The sequence below is a fragment of the Myotis yumanensis genome, unplaced genomic scaffold (assembly GCF_028538775.1).
Source record: "Myotis yumanensis isolate MYYU_CA2020_CCGP unplaced genomic scaffold, mMyoYum1.0.hap1 SCAF_11, whole genome shotgun sequence".
NCBI classification, from domain to species: Eukaryota; Metazoa; Chordata; class Mammalia; order Chiroptera; family Vespertilionidae; genus Myotis; species Myotis yumanensis.
In genome coordinates this window covers 66,030,522-66,045,846 of record NW_027223762.1, presented here as the reverse complement: position 1 = coordinate 66,045,846, position 15,325 = coordinate 66,030,522, and the positions used below count along the sequence as shown (strand labels likewise).

The window sequence follows — 15,325 nt, the reverse complement described above, 5'->3', positions numbered from 1 at the left end:
ACTCCCACCACCACTCCCACGTGCTGATGGCACCAGCCCCACTTGCACCCGCTGACAGCGCAGAGAGACTGGGACCAGCACCAGTAGCAGGTGCAAGTGGTGGCTGCTGTCCCAATACCTTCTCAGGAACAGGGGGAGGTGGAGAACCCCTCAGGGATGATCAGGGCCAGCAGCCGCTGCTCAAATCCACTGACAGTTCTGAGTGATTAGGACCAGCGTCGGGCGCCCGCAGCAGGTTCAAGCAGTGGCTCCGGCACCAGCTGTGGGTGCGAGCAGAGCTGGCACCGGCAGTGGGTGTGAGCAGGGCTGGCGCTGGTAGCAGGTGCGAGTGCCAGGCAGGACCACAGCAGGACTGCGGCATGCAGTAGCAAAGAATTTTCAGTAACCACCAGAGGCTCGCCTCGATGACAGCGACCAGCACCCCAACTTGGCTTGGCACCCCTACTCACCTGCTCCACCATCTCGCCATGGCCGACACCCGCTATGTTCCACACTCTGCCACCTGCTGCCGATGCCAGCCATGTTCCACGCGCACCCCCTGGTGGTCAGCGCACGTCATAGCTACCTACTGTTCAGTTGTTCCGCCGTTCGGTCTATTTGCATATTAGCCTTTTATTATATAGGATATCTTTAGATAAATTACATGTATACATACATATATACAAAATAGAATTATTAGATATATCATGTGATTTTTACATATCCCTAACAACATTCACCCGTCCAATTGCCCCTTCCATTTTTCACAGTCATAGCTATACATTGGTGAGAAAATGGCCCTTCAAAGGCCAGAGTGGGACTCTTGGTAGTCCTTCTTCATGGCCATTTAAACGTGTTCTCTCTATGCCTCCCAGCTGACAGACAGGTCCAGGCTGGTTTTAACACTCCTGAAGACAGCTGCTAGCACTGGCCTTGGCTTGCTAGTTCCGAAACTCTGCACTCTAACTGAACATTTTTCTCTTTCCTCTTTCTCTGCATCCAACTTGAATATTCCTTCACTTAGTTTATGCTTTTTATAATGTGTGTGAGGTTAAACATTTCTCCACCCTCCTTGGTTTTTAACATATCTAATATATTGTCTTCTTAAGTTTTTGTTGGAATTTTTCTACCTACACTTGATCACTACTGAGCAAATGTCTCAATATATTTAATTCCTTCAATCAACCAAAATTCAGTTTCTATTATCATCTCTTTTGTGTGAGTCCCCAAATGGCTGATGGAGTCCCACCAAAGTCAAACTGGGGACCTGTCTCCTTACCCATTAATTTATTTCTTTCCATAGAACCCCAATACTACTGTTCTTCCCCCACCATGCTACACACCTGCACATGCATGTCCAGTTTCCTTTTACCATCACCCACACCTGCCCAACCCTCTGAGCTTGAGTCTCTTTGTAAGCATAGTGAGGTCACTGTCATGAACATATAAGTTGAGGTATGTGTTGACCTGAGTAAACCATCCTTGGTGGTCAAACAGCAAAAATGGCACTCAGGGAACACAGCTGTCTTACTGTCACCCAAGGGAAATGGATTTTTAAAAATTTGCTTATCTAAAATAAAATAAATCTGCTTACCTAAAAAAATAAGTTAAATTTTTGCTTATCTCAGATATATTCATTTCCATCATTTGCTTTATCTCTTTCTACCCAGATTTATAATTGTAACACACACCAACATTCACATTCACACTTGTGTTGATGATAGATGATAGAGATAAATGATAATTACCAAATATTGACACCTCCATCACCATATACCCTCGTAATTATAATATTCAAATTCAATAAAGATATTTCACAGATTAGTCATAAAAGTGACTAAATGACCAGTAAGAGCGAACTTACAGATTTCTCGTCCTACCTCAACCTCCACAAATAACACCATTCAGGTGGTTCTCTGTGTGGTTTCCCCCCAGTTCCTGCTGCCTGACCAAACTAACCCACCAACCAAACTAACCCACCAACCAAACTAACCCATGACCAAACTAACCCACCAACCAAACTAATCCACCAACCAAACTAATCCACCAACCAAACTAACCCACCAACCAAACTAATCCACCAACCAAACTAATCCACCAACCAAACTAACCCACGACCAAACTAACCCACCAACCAAACTAATCCACCAACCAAACTAACCCACGACCAAACTAACCCACCAACCAAACTAATCCACCAACCAAACTAACCCACGACCAAACTAACCCACCAACCAAACTAACCCACGACCAAACTAACCCACCAACCAAACTAACCCACGACCAAACTAACCCACTGAACACCATATAAGGAGATCGCAGCTCTCACCAAGTCCAAGGGCATGATTCCCTCCCTCTTACTTCACTTCTAGAATGGCCACACACAAAAAATATCTTATTTGTCAGATTGAAAGTTTATGATGTAAAATCAAACACTCTTAAGATTTTAGCACTTTGGAATCTTCAAAATTAATCAATACATCCAATAGGAACTATACTATCCCAAATCAGACATAAGACCATTACAAGAGTATACCATATATTTCTTCTATTTTTAAGTATATTTTCTACAACAGCAAACACAGCTCACCTCCTTCCTTCCGTGATTGCTGGTGGTAGATCAGGAAATGCATTGGAGTTAATGAGATTGATGCATTTCAACCACAGATACTTCCGAAATGTGGTGTGTGTAAAAGTGTCATGCACATCAGATATTCAGCCCATTGCCTTGTGATAAATATATGGTAGCCGCATAAGTACATTAGAAAGTGAGGGTAACCATCTGAAATTTATAAATGTTCAAACCTTTAATGAAAACAGCTTATATGTGAAATCTAAATGACATGTAATACACCAGAAAAGGGCTCTATTCCAAAATTCTACAGAAAGGAATTGCACTTACAGACGATATGAACTAATAAATACATCTAGCATTGTCTGGAGAACTTACTGGCATGCCATAATGTCATATCACAGCCAATATGCATAGAACCCATAATTATTTTTATAATCATCAAGCCAAAGGCAAGGAACTAAGTGAAGCAATATCAAAGTAAAACAAAAGGCAAATGAAACTACACAGAATTGTTTATAATATAATTAAAATGGCTTGAGAAACCAGCTAAAATCCTGAAGTTTTGTTGTACTTTTGTTTCTTTGGTGTGTTTTTTTACTACATGCAAGTCCTAACTGTCCCCAAACACTACAGTGACACTCATTATTCTATAGATATCTCAGACCCTTGCCATTCCTCTGGAAACCGCTCCCACGGAGACAAGGTTAGTGGAAAACACAAGATGTGTGGTGAAGACTGGGCAGTGTCTTCATCATGGGCAGCCGATGGGAGGCGCAGCCCCTCCATCCCACAGCATCTCTGTGCAGTCACGCAGTCTGCTGAGCCTTGCCCTGCCTCCACAGCAGCGTGGAGGTAAATGCTGCCCCTGGGCCAGAGTCACTGCCATGCTCCCTCCACGCCTCATGCCTTCACTAGCACACCCTCCCACGGGGAGGTCTCCAAAATTCGAGAACGAGGCTTCTCAGATGGGTTTGATTTCATTCACAATCTGTACCAAGCATCTTTGATATGCAAAATGTCTATGCTTGGCAATAATACAGGATCATCCCCTCCCACTCTTCAAAGACATTAAAGGAAATAGAAAATTTGTAAGTGTTAAAATAGTTGTTGTAAAGATGAAAAATCTGAGGAACAATAACTAAGGAATCAAATGATCAGAAGAACTACAACCCATACAATTTTGGAAAAGTTACAGTTTCATAGTCTTTAATAAAGTGAATCGATTATCATCCTCATATAGAAGTATTTTGTGCATATTAAAAGCACATTTCATCAATAAATTTTCATAAGCTGAACATATTAACAATATAATTTTAAATGGGAATTTTTAAATATCAAAAAGAATTATGTAGTAAGCTAAGGTTCTTGGTTTTTGTTTTATTTTCAACACTATTAAATATACAATTAACCCACTTTAAGTTCTGAAAATCCGATCTGCATTGTATGTATTTTGGTGTACAGATTTGCTACTTTTAAATATAGCTCAAGGTTATGTAAGCATGCGCAGTTACATTCTAAAGTCATGTGACCAAATGACTGTTGATGAGAACACGGGGAAGTGGACGTTCTCGGTTTTGCGTGGCCTTTTATTGTAATTATATAATTATTATTATAACTGATACGTTTGTGTGGCTCCTGCTACAAGAACAACTGCTATCTATTTTTAAATAATGAATAACTTGCTCAAAGGAGTCAGTGAACGTAGACATGGATATGTACATGTGGGGAGAAGAAATGGAGTAAATTCTCTGATACTTGTTTTTCATTCTTAATCAATTTCCAAAGATGTTTTTAAATAGCAACAGAAATGAATGCCAAGAAGAAGGCTTCGTTCGAGTCAAATCTTGATTGCCCCAGAGCATGGTATTATGCTGCTGCTATTCTGCCTTTAATGTTTGCAACCTGCATGAACTCTGGCAAGTACAATGAAGGAGACCTTGTTACCTGCTCCCTGAAGAACCAGGTTCTGGGTCGCACTTAAAAGATGAAAATATGTTGGGGTCCAGAGAGATTCCAGAACCTTCTTATTAGAGAAAATCACAAGTGAAATGGCTAATTCAAATAGCAACTAAAAAGTTACATCAACTAATTCCCTGCTAGGATCACTGGAGCAAATAACAATAAAATATGCTGTTTTCAAACTTCTCAAGAAAACGCCAGTGGCAACAGTGTGGTTAGTGGTGTAGCTGAATATGTCGCCCAACAACTAGGAATAGTAACCCAGAGAGCAAAGAAAAGAACACCCCTGCTGGGGCCAGGAAAAATGACCAGCCATACAGGACAGAAGGCGTGAAATCCAAGCAGTCTTTCATTCTCGTGTTTGTGTAGCTTTCCATGTCAGCCACTGCCTGGACCCAGATGACGTACAGTATCACCACCAGGGAAAACAGGATGCCTGCAGGACAGAAGGAAAGACCATTAGCCTTGCTGAAGATGTTTTCCCAAGAGCACTCACCAATCGTTTGCCTAATAATGCCTCTAAAAGTATAATTCTAGCTAAATCACCTTCTTTGTGTCAGACTCTTTGTTATGTACTTTATATGCAGCTCTATTGTGTTTAATTGTCAAAGCACTGAGATGAGGGATATAGAGTAGGAGCCAGGACAAGGCAACAGCTGACATGGAGGTGCTGAGAACTTGCGTGTGCCAGGCACTGTATTAGGAGCTTGTGAGCATAAGAGTCAAAGATCCCTGCCTGGTGGAATTGATTCTAACATTTACCCATCTTTACTGATGCCTGGTTTTGGACAAGCACTGTAACACATTATTTCTTTCATTATGTAATAAACTGATAAAATAGGTACTATTAACCCAGTTTTCAGCATGTGCAAACATAGTAATTTTATGCTCAGGTCTTTCTGACTAATATTGTTATATTATTATAACACAGATAACTAGAGCTAAATTTAAATATGGCCATGAAAATAAAAGCCAACATTAAGTACCAGACAAGAAAGAGATGAAAACACTAATGTAAAAGAATATATATTCATCTTTAAAATTAAAATATATATGTTGATGATTGGTTACAGCATAAAGATATACTGCCTTCTAATTTATAAGTTCTGTATAAATTCTGGAAATTAATCAGATGTCCTCCCATTCAGTGGGTTGTCTTTTCATTTTGTTGATGGTTTCCTTTGCTGTGCAAAAACTTTTTAGTTTGATGTAGTCCTATTTGTTTGTTTTCTTTTGTTTCTATTGCCTGAGGCGATATATGAGAAAAAATATTGCTATGATAAATGTCCATGATTTTACTACCTATGTTTTCTTCTAGGATATTTATGGTTTTTCGTCTAACATTAAAGTCTTTAATCCATTCCGAGTTTATTCTTTTACATGGTATAAAATAGTCTAGTTTTGGTTTTTTTGCACATATTTGTCCAATTTTCCCCACACCATTTATTGAATAGACTATCTTTACCCCATTGTATGTTTTTGCCTCCTCAGTCAAATATTAATTGATATAACATCCTGGGTTTACTTCTGGTCTTTCTGTTTGGTTCTATTGATTTATATATCTGTTTCTATGCCAGTGCCATGCTGTTTTGATGACTATGGCCTTGTAGTATAGTTTGATATCAGGTAGCATGATTTCTCCTATTTTGTTCTTCTTTATCAAGATTGCTGTGGCTATTTGGGGTCTTTTGTGTTTCCATATAAATTATTTGAATATTTGCTCTAGTTCTGTGGAATAATGCCAGTGGTATCTTGATAGTAATTGTGTTGAATCTATAGATTGCTTTGGGTGGTATGGACATTTTAATGACGTTAATTCTTCCTATCCATGAGGACAGTAGATGCTTCCACTTATTTGTATCTTCTTCAATTTTTTTCTTAAGTGTCCTATAATTTTCCAAGTATAGGTCTTTTACATTCTTCGTTATATTTATTCTTAGGCATTTTTTAAGCAATTGTAAATGGATTTTTTTTTAGATTAACTTTTTATAATACGTTATTGGTGTATAAAAATGCAACTGATTTCTGGATATTTATTTTGTATCCAGGTACTTTACTGAATTCATTTATCAGTTCTACTAGAAGTGGAATTGCTGAGTCATAAGACAGTTCCATTTTTAATTTTTTGAGTAAACTCCATACTGCTTTCCACAGTGGCTGCACCAGTCTACATCCCCACCAACAGCGCATTCCCACCAATAGTTCCCTTTTCTCCACATCCTCGCCAACACTTGTTTGTTGATTTATTGATGATAGCCATTCTGACAGGTTTGAGGTGATATCTTATTGTGGTTTTAATTTTCATTTACCTGATGATTAGTAATTTGAACACATCTATTGGCTAGCTGTATGTTTTCTTTGGAAAGGTGTCTATTCTGGTCCTTTGCCCATTTTTTTTTATTGGATTGGGGACACAGATTGGTGCAGCCACTATGGAAAATAGTATGCAGTTACCTGAGAAAAATAAAAAATGGAGCTACCTTATGACCCTAGCAATTCCACTTCTGGGAATATGTCCAAAGAAACTCAAAACCCTAATTCAAAAGAATATGTGCACCCCTATGTTCACTGAAGCACTATTTACAATAACCAAGATTTGGAAGCAGCCCAAGTACCCATCAGTACATGAGTGGATAAAAAAGCTGCGGTACATTTACACAGTGGAATACTACTCAGCAGTAAAAAAGAAGGAAATCTTACCTTTGCTACAGCATGGATGGACCTGGAGAGTATTATGCTAAGTGAAAATAGCCAGTCAGAGAAAGACAAGCACTAAATGATTTCACTTATATGTGGAATTTAATGAACAAAATCAAGTAACCAACAGTGATGACAGATTCATGGATACAGAGAACAAACTGACAGCTATCGGAGGATGGGTTTGGGGGCTGGGTGAGAAGGGTGAAGGGATTAAGCAAAGAAAAAAAAATAAAATAAAAACTCATGGACACAGACAACAGTATAGTGACTGCCAGAGGGAAGAGGGGGAGTTAGAAAAGGGTAAAAGGGGATAAAGGGTGATGGAAGGGGACTTGACTTGCGGTGGTGAACACACAATACAATACACAGATGATGTGTTGTAGAATTGTATACCTGAAACCTATGTAATTTTATTAACTAACTAGAGGTCGATGGCATGGATTTGTACAATGGTGGGGTCCCTCAGCCTCACCCCTTGGGGGACATAGCAGTGTGCGAAGCGGCAGGCTGCCGGGGAGGAGCCCGAGCCAGGGCCAGGCACCACTCTGCTCCCGCTCATCCCAGCCCCACTGCACCTGCTGCCACGGCTTGGTAGTGCTGCTGCAGAGGAGCCAGCCATGAGCCCTGCTTCTGGCTGTGCAGCGCTCCTGCTGTGGGAGCGCACTGACCACCAGGGGGCAGCTCCTGCATTGAGCCTCTACCCCCTGGTGGTCAGTGCGCATCATAGCTACCGGTTGACCAGTCAAGTGGTCAACCGGTTGCTTAGGCTTTTATATATATAGATATCACCCTCAATAAATTCAAAAAGGAAAAAAAGAAAGAAACATTGTCTTGTAGAAATGAGGGATGGGACTGAAAATAAAAGAGTCAGTGGAAGAGAAAACCACAGGTTTGAGATCAGGAGCATATTAAGCAAAGAAAGGGATTAATGAAGAAGGGAAGGAGTGATGGAGAGAGGGAGGGGAAAGAAGGGAGGCAAGAAGGAAAGGAAGGAAGGAAAGGAAAGGAAAGAGAAGGGAAGGGAAGGGAAGGGAATGGAAGGGAAGGGAAGGGAAGGAAAGGAAAGGAAAGGAAAGGGGAGGAAGGAAGGAAGGAAGGAAGGAAGGAAGGAAAATGTTTAATTACTGATTGGAAGATAACATCACAATTTATCAACAATTTCAATGTAACTTTAATCCACCTGTTCAAAAATGCTGTTGGAATTACGAGAGTAGAGAAAATACTATAGCGTTGCACAGTTGATCTTAAGAAATATGACAGAAGAGCTTCGTGAACGCTAGAATTGGAGACTATCACTAAGCACATACTTTTCCACGTGACTGTGACTGTAGTAACAGGAGGGAGAGGACCACATTGGGCTACCAATTCAGGAGCATGAACTAAGCTGATTCACTAGTGAGTGAGTGACAGGTCCCACACACAAACCACACATCCTGAGGAATTCAAATTTGTCATGAAGGAAAAAATACTTGAGGTGACTTGCTATTTGTCCAAAAGTTCAAGCCAAACATGTCAAGGAACTATTTACTCTTTGATTTAACAAACTGACCCATCAGGTATAAAATCTCCATGTTCTAAATGCTAGTGTGTTCAAAAGGGAACCAGAACTTTGGCCAGGAGCAGAGACGGAGGCATACTGGCAGGAGAGGATCACTTTTAAGAGCCATCTCCTGCAGTATTTAGGAGGTCCTCTCTCTCTTTCTTGGGTCATCAATTTCATAACCGATCTTAACAAGTAAACAGAAAAGAAGGGCCCATGAATATGTCAAGATGTCTCAGTATCAGAGCTTAACCTTTCTCATAATCGTGATGGGAGCCACAGAGATGGGAGCCACTCAGCATGCTTCACTGATAAGAAGCACCCTTCACACTGTGGTCTGTAATATAAATGCAAACGCTGGCATGCAGAATAGGGCAATCTAACCACTGAACAACATCACATCACGAAAACAGGAGTCACAGCCTGAGAGCAAGCTCTGGCAAAGCCACCTCAGATCCTGGCAACAACATGGCCAGGCCATGCGTCGTTTGGCAACTCTGTGCGTTTCAATGCATTTTTTTTTTTCAGCAAATGTGGAGACGGTGTTCTCTGCTGATGTAAAGGTTGACTCAGTGATTTATATACTATTTGCAAACCTTTGTTATTAGTTTGCATTGAGCCTCTACCCCCTGGTGGTCAGTGCGCATCATAGCTACCGGTTGACCAGTCAAGTGTGTTGACATGGTTTTTATCTTCATTGCATCAGGTGAATCTCCTGTGCTTGCAGATATTTTTATAAAAAATAAAATTGCCTCTGTGAAAAATTAGTAGCCTGATATACATTGTTTCAAAAGTTGCAAAATCCACTTCCTAATTTAGAGTGTTTAAAAAATGTATTGCTGGAAATCGTGTAGATGGTTCTTTTTTTTTTTTTTTTAAATATATTTTATTGATTTTTTACAGAGAGGAAGGGAGAGAGATAGAGAGTTAGAAACATCGATGAGAGAGAAACATTGATCAGCTGCCTCCTGCACATCTCCTACTGGGGATGTGCCCGCAACCCAGGTACATGCCCTTGACCGGAATCGAACCTGGGACCTTTCAGTCCGCAGGCCGACGCTCTATCCACTGAGCCAAACCGGTTTCGGCAGATGGTTCTTAATAAGGAAGAATTACTGATATTTCAATACTGCTGTTATTACAAGAGCAATTACATCCTGGAGGAAATGAATAATAGGTGTTTCTATCACTATAACATTTAACCTGTTCACTGACTGAAGACATAAACCATTTAGTTCTGTTTCACATCAGTTTTTATTATAGCTTATGCCTGGGGAAAAACAGTGTTCCCATGCCCATTGAAGTGTCAGAGTATTCCACCTGCTGTGTACGTGCGCATGCACACAGACACAGAGAGAAGTAAAATGAACTAACAAGCGTGGGGAAGTGTTTACACCAAGGCCAGTGGTGTAGCTGATAGAGCAGCAAGAACTTATGACAGGGTTCTGCACGAGGAATGTGGCCAAGAGAGCAGTCAGGGGACTGTTAGTACAGGCAAACCGATCAAATGAATAAATACATTGAGTTCATTGGAGCCAGGTTTTTCACTGCCTAAAAAAGGAGTTACAAATTTAAAATGGGGAAAGCTAGAATGAACCCTATGGTGTTTATTTGGGATTGAATATATCTGTGAATTTATGAAGATAGACAGAGGGGTAAATATAAAGTAAAAGTGTGTGTGTACTAAAACATACCTGTGTGTATATATCTAGATACATTTCCTGACTCTGTTCCCTGAGAGGATCTGGAATCAACAACACCCCAGTAGCACAGTGCACACTAAGTGTCCAGATCTTGGCTTCTAAATACCAGGAACCAGGATATGAATTCAAGTTGGAACAGAAAGTACAAGGGGAATCTGGAATATCTTGCTTTACCAAAAATAGAGATGTGCTCAAAGAATGATGGGGGTGTTTCAGGAGCCAGATTGATGGAGCTTCCCATAGCCAATTCTGAGACAATTTGTTATCAAACAAATAATAACAGTGGCACATTATATATCATTGAATAAAATAAGATCCATGAACCCACAGTGATATAAGTAAAAGAGTGAGTAAATGAGTGGGGAGAGGGGAAAGCTTTTCCTTATGAAATTGAAGGAAGAGTTAAATTTGAAATCCCCACTTGGCATTTATTTAAGTATAATTCAGGCAAGAAACAAAAATGGATGTTAAAACTAGTGGATGAAAATTAGACGAGTAATAAATATTTACACAGGCTCTGAGTTTCTTCACACAAAACACTTAATAATTGTAAAGAGAAAAATAGTAACTTTATGCTAAAGAAACCTAGCAAATACCACCTTCATCAAGTGATCAAAATTAACATCACCAGTGACGTGACAAATTGATGTCATCTCTTCATGAGATGCAATGGAAAGAACACAGCATCCCTACTATGATACTACAGCCAAAACAATGAGCCTAAATCCAGTCATGAGGATATAGCAGACAAACCGATTCAAGAACATTATAGAAAAGCATGGGCCTGTACTCTTCTAAAGAGTCAAGGTCATGAAGGGCAAAGAAGGACTTCTTCTGGTGTGATGGAGAATCAAATGACATAGCACCTAAATGCAAAGCATGTTCCAGGACTGGATCCTTTGGTTATAAAAGACATTATTAAGATAGCTAGTAAAACTCCAACGGGTCTTAGCAAAGGGACTTACAATGTCTATGTAAATCAGAAAACATTTCCAAATAAGAATATGAACAGCTCAAGAATAAGAGTGTGGTGGCAGCCTGTGGCCTATGTTGGGAGAGAGTATATGTGTTCAAACACCTAGTCCAGTGATGGCAAACCTTTTGAGCTCGGCGTGTCAGCATTTTGAAAAACCCTAACTTAACTCTGGTGCCGTGTCACATATAGAAATTTTTTGATATTTGCAACCATAGTAAAACAAAGACTTATATTTTTGATATTTATTTTATATATTTAAATGCCATTTAACAAAAAAAAATCAACCAAAAAAAATGAGTTCGCGTGTCACCTCTGACATGCGTGTCATAGGTTCGCCATCACTGACCTAGAAAGATACATCTGGCACCCCCCTCACCTGCTCCACCATCCCACCACTGCTGATGCCTGCCATGTTCCAGGCATGTCCCCTGGTGGTCAGCACATGTCATAGTGACTGGTTGTTTGGTTGTTCTGGTTGTTCCTCCGTTCAGTCTATTTGCATATTAGCCTTTTATTATATAGGACTAGAGGCCCTGTGCATGAAATTCGTGCACAGGTGGGAGTGTCCCTCAGCCTGACCTGCACCCTCTCCAATCGAGGACCCCTTGGGAGATGTCTGACTGCCGTCGGACATCCCTCTCACAATCTCGGACTGCTGGCTCCTAACTACTCATCTGCCTGCCTGCCTGATAGCCCCCTAACTGCTCCCCTTGCCAGCCTGATTGATGCCTAACAGCTCCCCTGCCAGCCCAATCACCCCCAACTGCCCTCCCCTGCCAGCCTGATCTCGCCCCCAACTGCCCTCTTCTGCTGGCCAGATGGCCCCCAAGTGCCCTCCCCTGCTGATCGATGTCCCCCAACTGTCCTCCCCTGCCAACCTGATCTTGCCCCCAACTGCCCTCTTCTGCTGGGCAGATGGCCCCCAAGTGTCCTCCCCTGCTGGCCAGATGGCCCCCAACTGCCCTCTCCTGTCAGCCTGATCACCCCAACTGCCCTCCCCTGCTGGCCTGATCTCACCCCCAACTGCCCTACCCTGCCAGCCTGATCTCACCCCCAACTGCCCTCCTCTGCAGGCCTGTTCTTGCCCCCAACTGCCCTCCCCTGCTGGCCTGATGGCCCCCAACTACCCTTCCCTGCAGGCCTGGTCGCCCCCAACTGCCCTCCCCTGCTGGCCTGATCTCACCCCCAACTGCCCTACCCTGCCAGCCTGATCTCGCCCCCAAATGCCCTCCCCTATAGGCCTGGTCACCCCCAACTGCCCCCCTGCTGGCCTGGTCTCCCCCAACTGCTCCCCTGTCAGCTTGTTGCCCCTAACTCCCCCCGCCCCTGCTGGCCTGGTTGCCCCTAACTGCCCCCCGCATTGGCCTGGTCGCCCCACGCAGCCTGCTGTTCAGTCGTTTGGTCGTCCCTCACTAACCCCCCTGCTGGCCTTGTCACCCCACGCAGCCTGCTGTTCGGTTGTCCATCCAGTTGTTTCGGTCATGACTGCCCTTGGCTTTTTATATATTAGGATACGTTTAAAGTAGTCTTGTATATATCATTTCTTTCATTAAAAATTTAGCTCTAAGGCCCTAGCTGGTTTGGCTCAGTGGATAGAGCATCAGCCTGCGGACCAAAGGGTCCAGGGTTCTATTCCAGTCAAGGGCACGTACCTGGGTTGCAGTCTCCTCTCCAGCCCGGGCCGTCAGGGTTTGTGCAGGAGGCAACCAATTGCTGTGTTTCTCTCATATCAATGTTTCTTTCTGTCTTTCCCTCTCTCTTCCACTCTCTCTAAAAATCAATGGAAAAATATCCTTGGGTGAGAATTAACAAAAAAACAAAAACAAAAAATAGCTCTAGGAACATAAGCTAGAACCTCTTAAAAATAATTAAAATCATGTTTTTGTAGTAGTTCTTTTTTCTTTAAATTAATATGCTATTGCTTTTTCTTATAATTATGCTCAGTTTTACATATCATATTTCAGAAATCATAAAACTAATACATAATGGCCAAACATAAGCATTCTTGGCTTATCTCCATTCTTTATTTTCTCAGAATCACTTTTCCATTAATTTATCTTCAATTTTCTAAGATAGTTTACATAGTTACATATAGTTTATATAGTTATAATTTCATAACTGTATATTTTCATTACATCTATCTGATTCTCAAATATTCATTGCTGCCCATACTTCATCATATTACTTTCCAAATATATTAAATGCCTCTTCCCTTTCATTTTCTGGGATCATATTTTTATTTAATCACCAAAACTCTATAATATCTATCAGATTTCTCAATATTCATTATTTTCTTAGATTGGCATAATAATTTTAGGCATTAAATATCCTAAACAATCAATTCTCTGTACCCTCTTGAGAAACAATTAGTGATAGAAAATGATCACAAGGGTTTATCCATCTCTACAAGTGCTGAGGGATTTGATCTGAAATGCAGAGCTCATTTAATGCCAAGAAAGTGTTTAGTCTCAACAACTGAGTTTCAGGAAAGAGAAGTGGTTGGAGATCACAGGCCTGCGTTCCAGCTGCCCTGGTTCTAGGTTCACTCTCTGGAAAGTTGACACTTTATTGGCTGACTAACCTTAAACAAGTTTTTTACTTCTTTCTCTATTTTTTACTGGAAAAGTAGAGATAACACAAGTTCCTGCCATAGCAAGCAGCCATGAAGAATTATTGGAGGTAAAGCCCTCACAGGCACCTGGAACCCGTGGTCAGCACTGGCCAGGGTTATATCCATCGTTGTTATTAAGTGAATGGCTAGCAAATAGTGTCCTCTACAATGTCTCAAAGCTTCAGAACTTCTCATTTCTGACTGGCCTGTTTCAGGACTGGCCAACAGGTAACTTGCCACTCTGTCTTCCAGTTCTGAGGGAAGTGAGGGGAAAATTGCTTCAATAGCTTCTGCCACCGTCTTACTGGAATTGCCCACCAGGGGGAAGCAGTCCCCTCACGGGCCCATTAGGGAACACTTCGGGGAAATAGCACCAGGTGACTCCAGACTTGAGCTTATTTGTATTAAGGACATTCTGTTTCAAATGTCCAGTCAAGCAAGCCTCCTGCCCTCCTCAGCAGCCCTGTGTGGGCAGCCGCCACTCCTCCCAGGACTCTGCACATGTCAACCTGATCACACAGATGGATCTGTTCCTATGCGTTTCTCTTTGTACATGAGAAAGTGTAAAGAAAAAAAAGTTCTCAGAAAAGCATAACAAAATTTCATAAAGAAACCAACATGCTTTAGCCACTCACTAATAGTTTGTTTGTTTGTTTGAGCAAAGTGACTATTTGGGGGAAGGGTGTGGAATGAAAAAGAATATTTACAAAGAAATGAACTCCCTTACAGTACTGAGTAAATAGATGTGAACGATACACATACTTTGGAAAAGGAAAAGGGAGCAAGTGGACACTCATTAGGACAAACCTAATCCCAAACCGGAGGTCCTATTTATAACCAGAAAGAATCTCTCCTTACACATCTGAGACTCCCTCTCAGGGTGAGATGAATTATGTCCCATAATAACATGGCATGAAAGGAAAAGATTCATTCGCCAGGCCTGTCGCTCTGGCTCTCAGGAAAACGGCGCAGACACATTTTTAAAAGGGGGTAGGGAACACTTATTCAAGTTGGAAACTCAACTTTTTCCAGAAAAGTTTCCCCAAAGCTGGCCTTTCACTCGCCAGACTCCCAGGGCAGGAGCTGGGCCCTGACCCAGGGTGCCTCCCAGGGCCACAGACCTGCCCCAGGGGGCCGAGGCCTCGCGCTCTCCTCTCTGGGAAACCAGCTCCTCTTCCTCACGGCACGCCCTCCATGCCAAAGCCTTCATCGGGGCTAAGATGCTGAGACTCCTAGACCTGCGCTTGGAGGTCCCTTGTCCCTTCCGCAGCCTTGCCCGGGA

The 15,325-nt window shown here is 41.9% G+C and overlaps 1 protein-coding gene across 1 annotated transcript in view; it reads right to left on the bottom strand.

The window, feature by feature from the left end:
• Positions 1 to 2,762: 2,762 nt before the first annotated feature.
• The window catches only part of TMEM182 (transmembrane protein 182), a 64,244-nt gene continuing 51,681 nt past the window's right edge, over positions 2,763 to 15,325 (bottom strand). Inside the window, exon 5 of the mRNA XM_070429837.1 lies at positions 2,763 to 4,949. Coding sequence (XP_070285938.1) covers positions 4,729 to 4,949 — 221 coding nt within the window. The 3' untranslated portion in view covers positions 2,763 to 4,728. The remainder of the gene's footprint in view (positions 4,950 to 15,325) is intronic.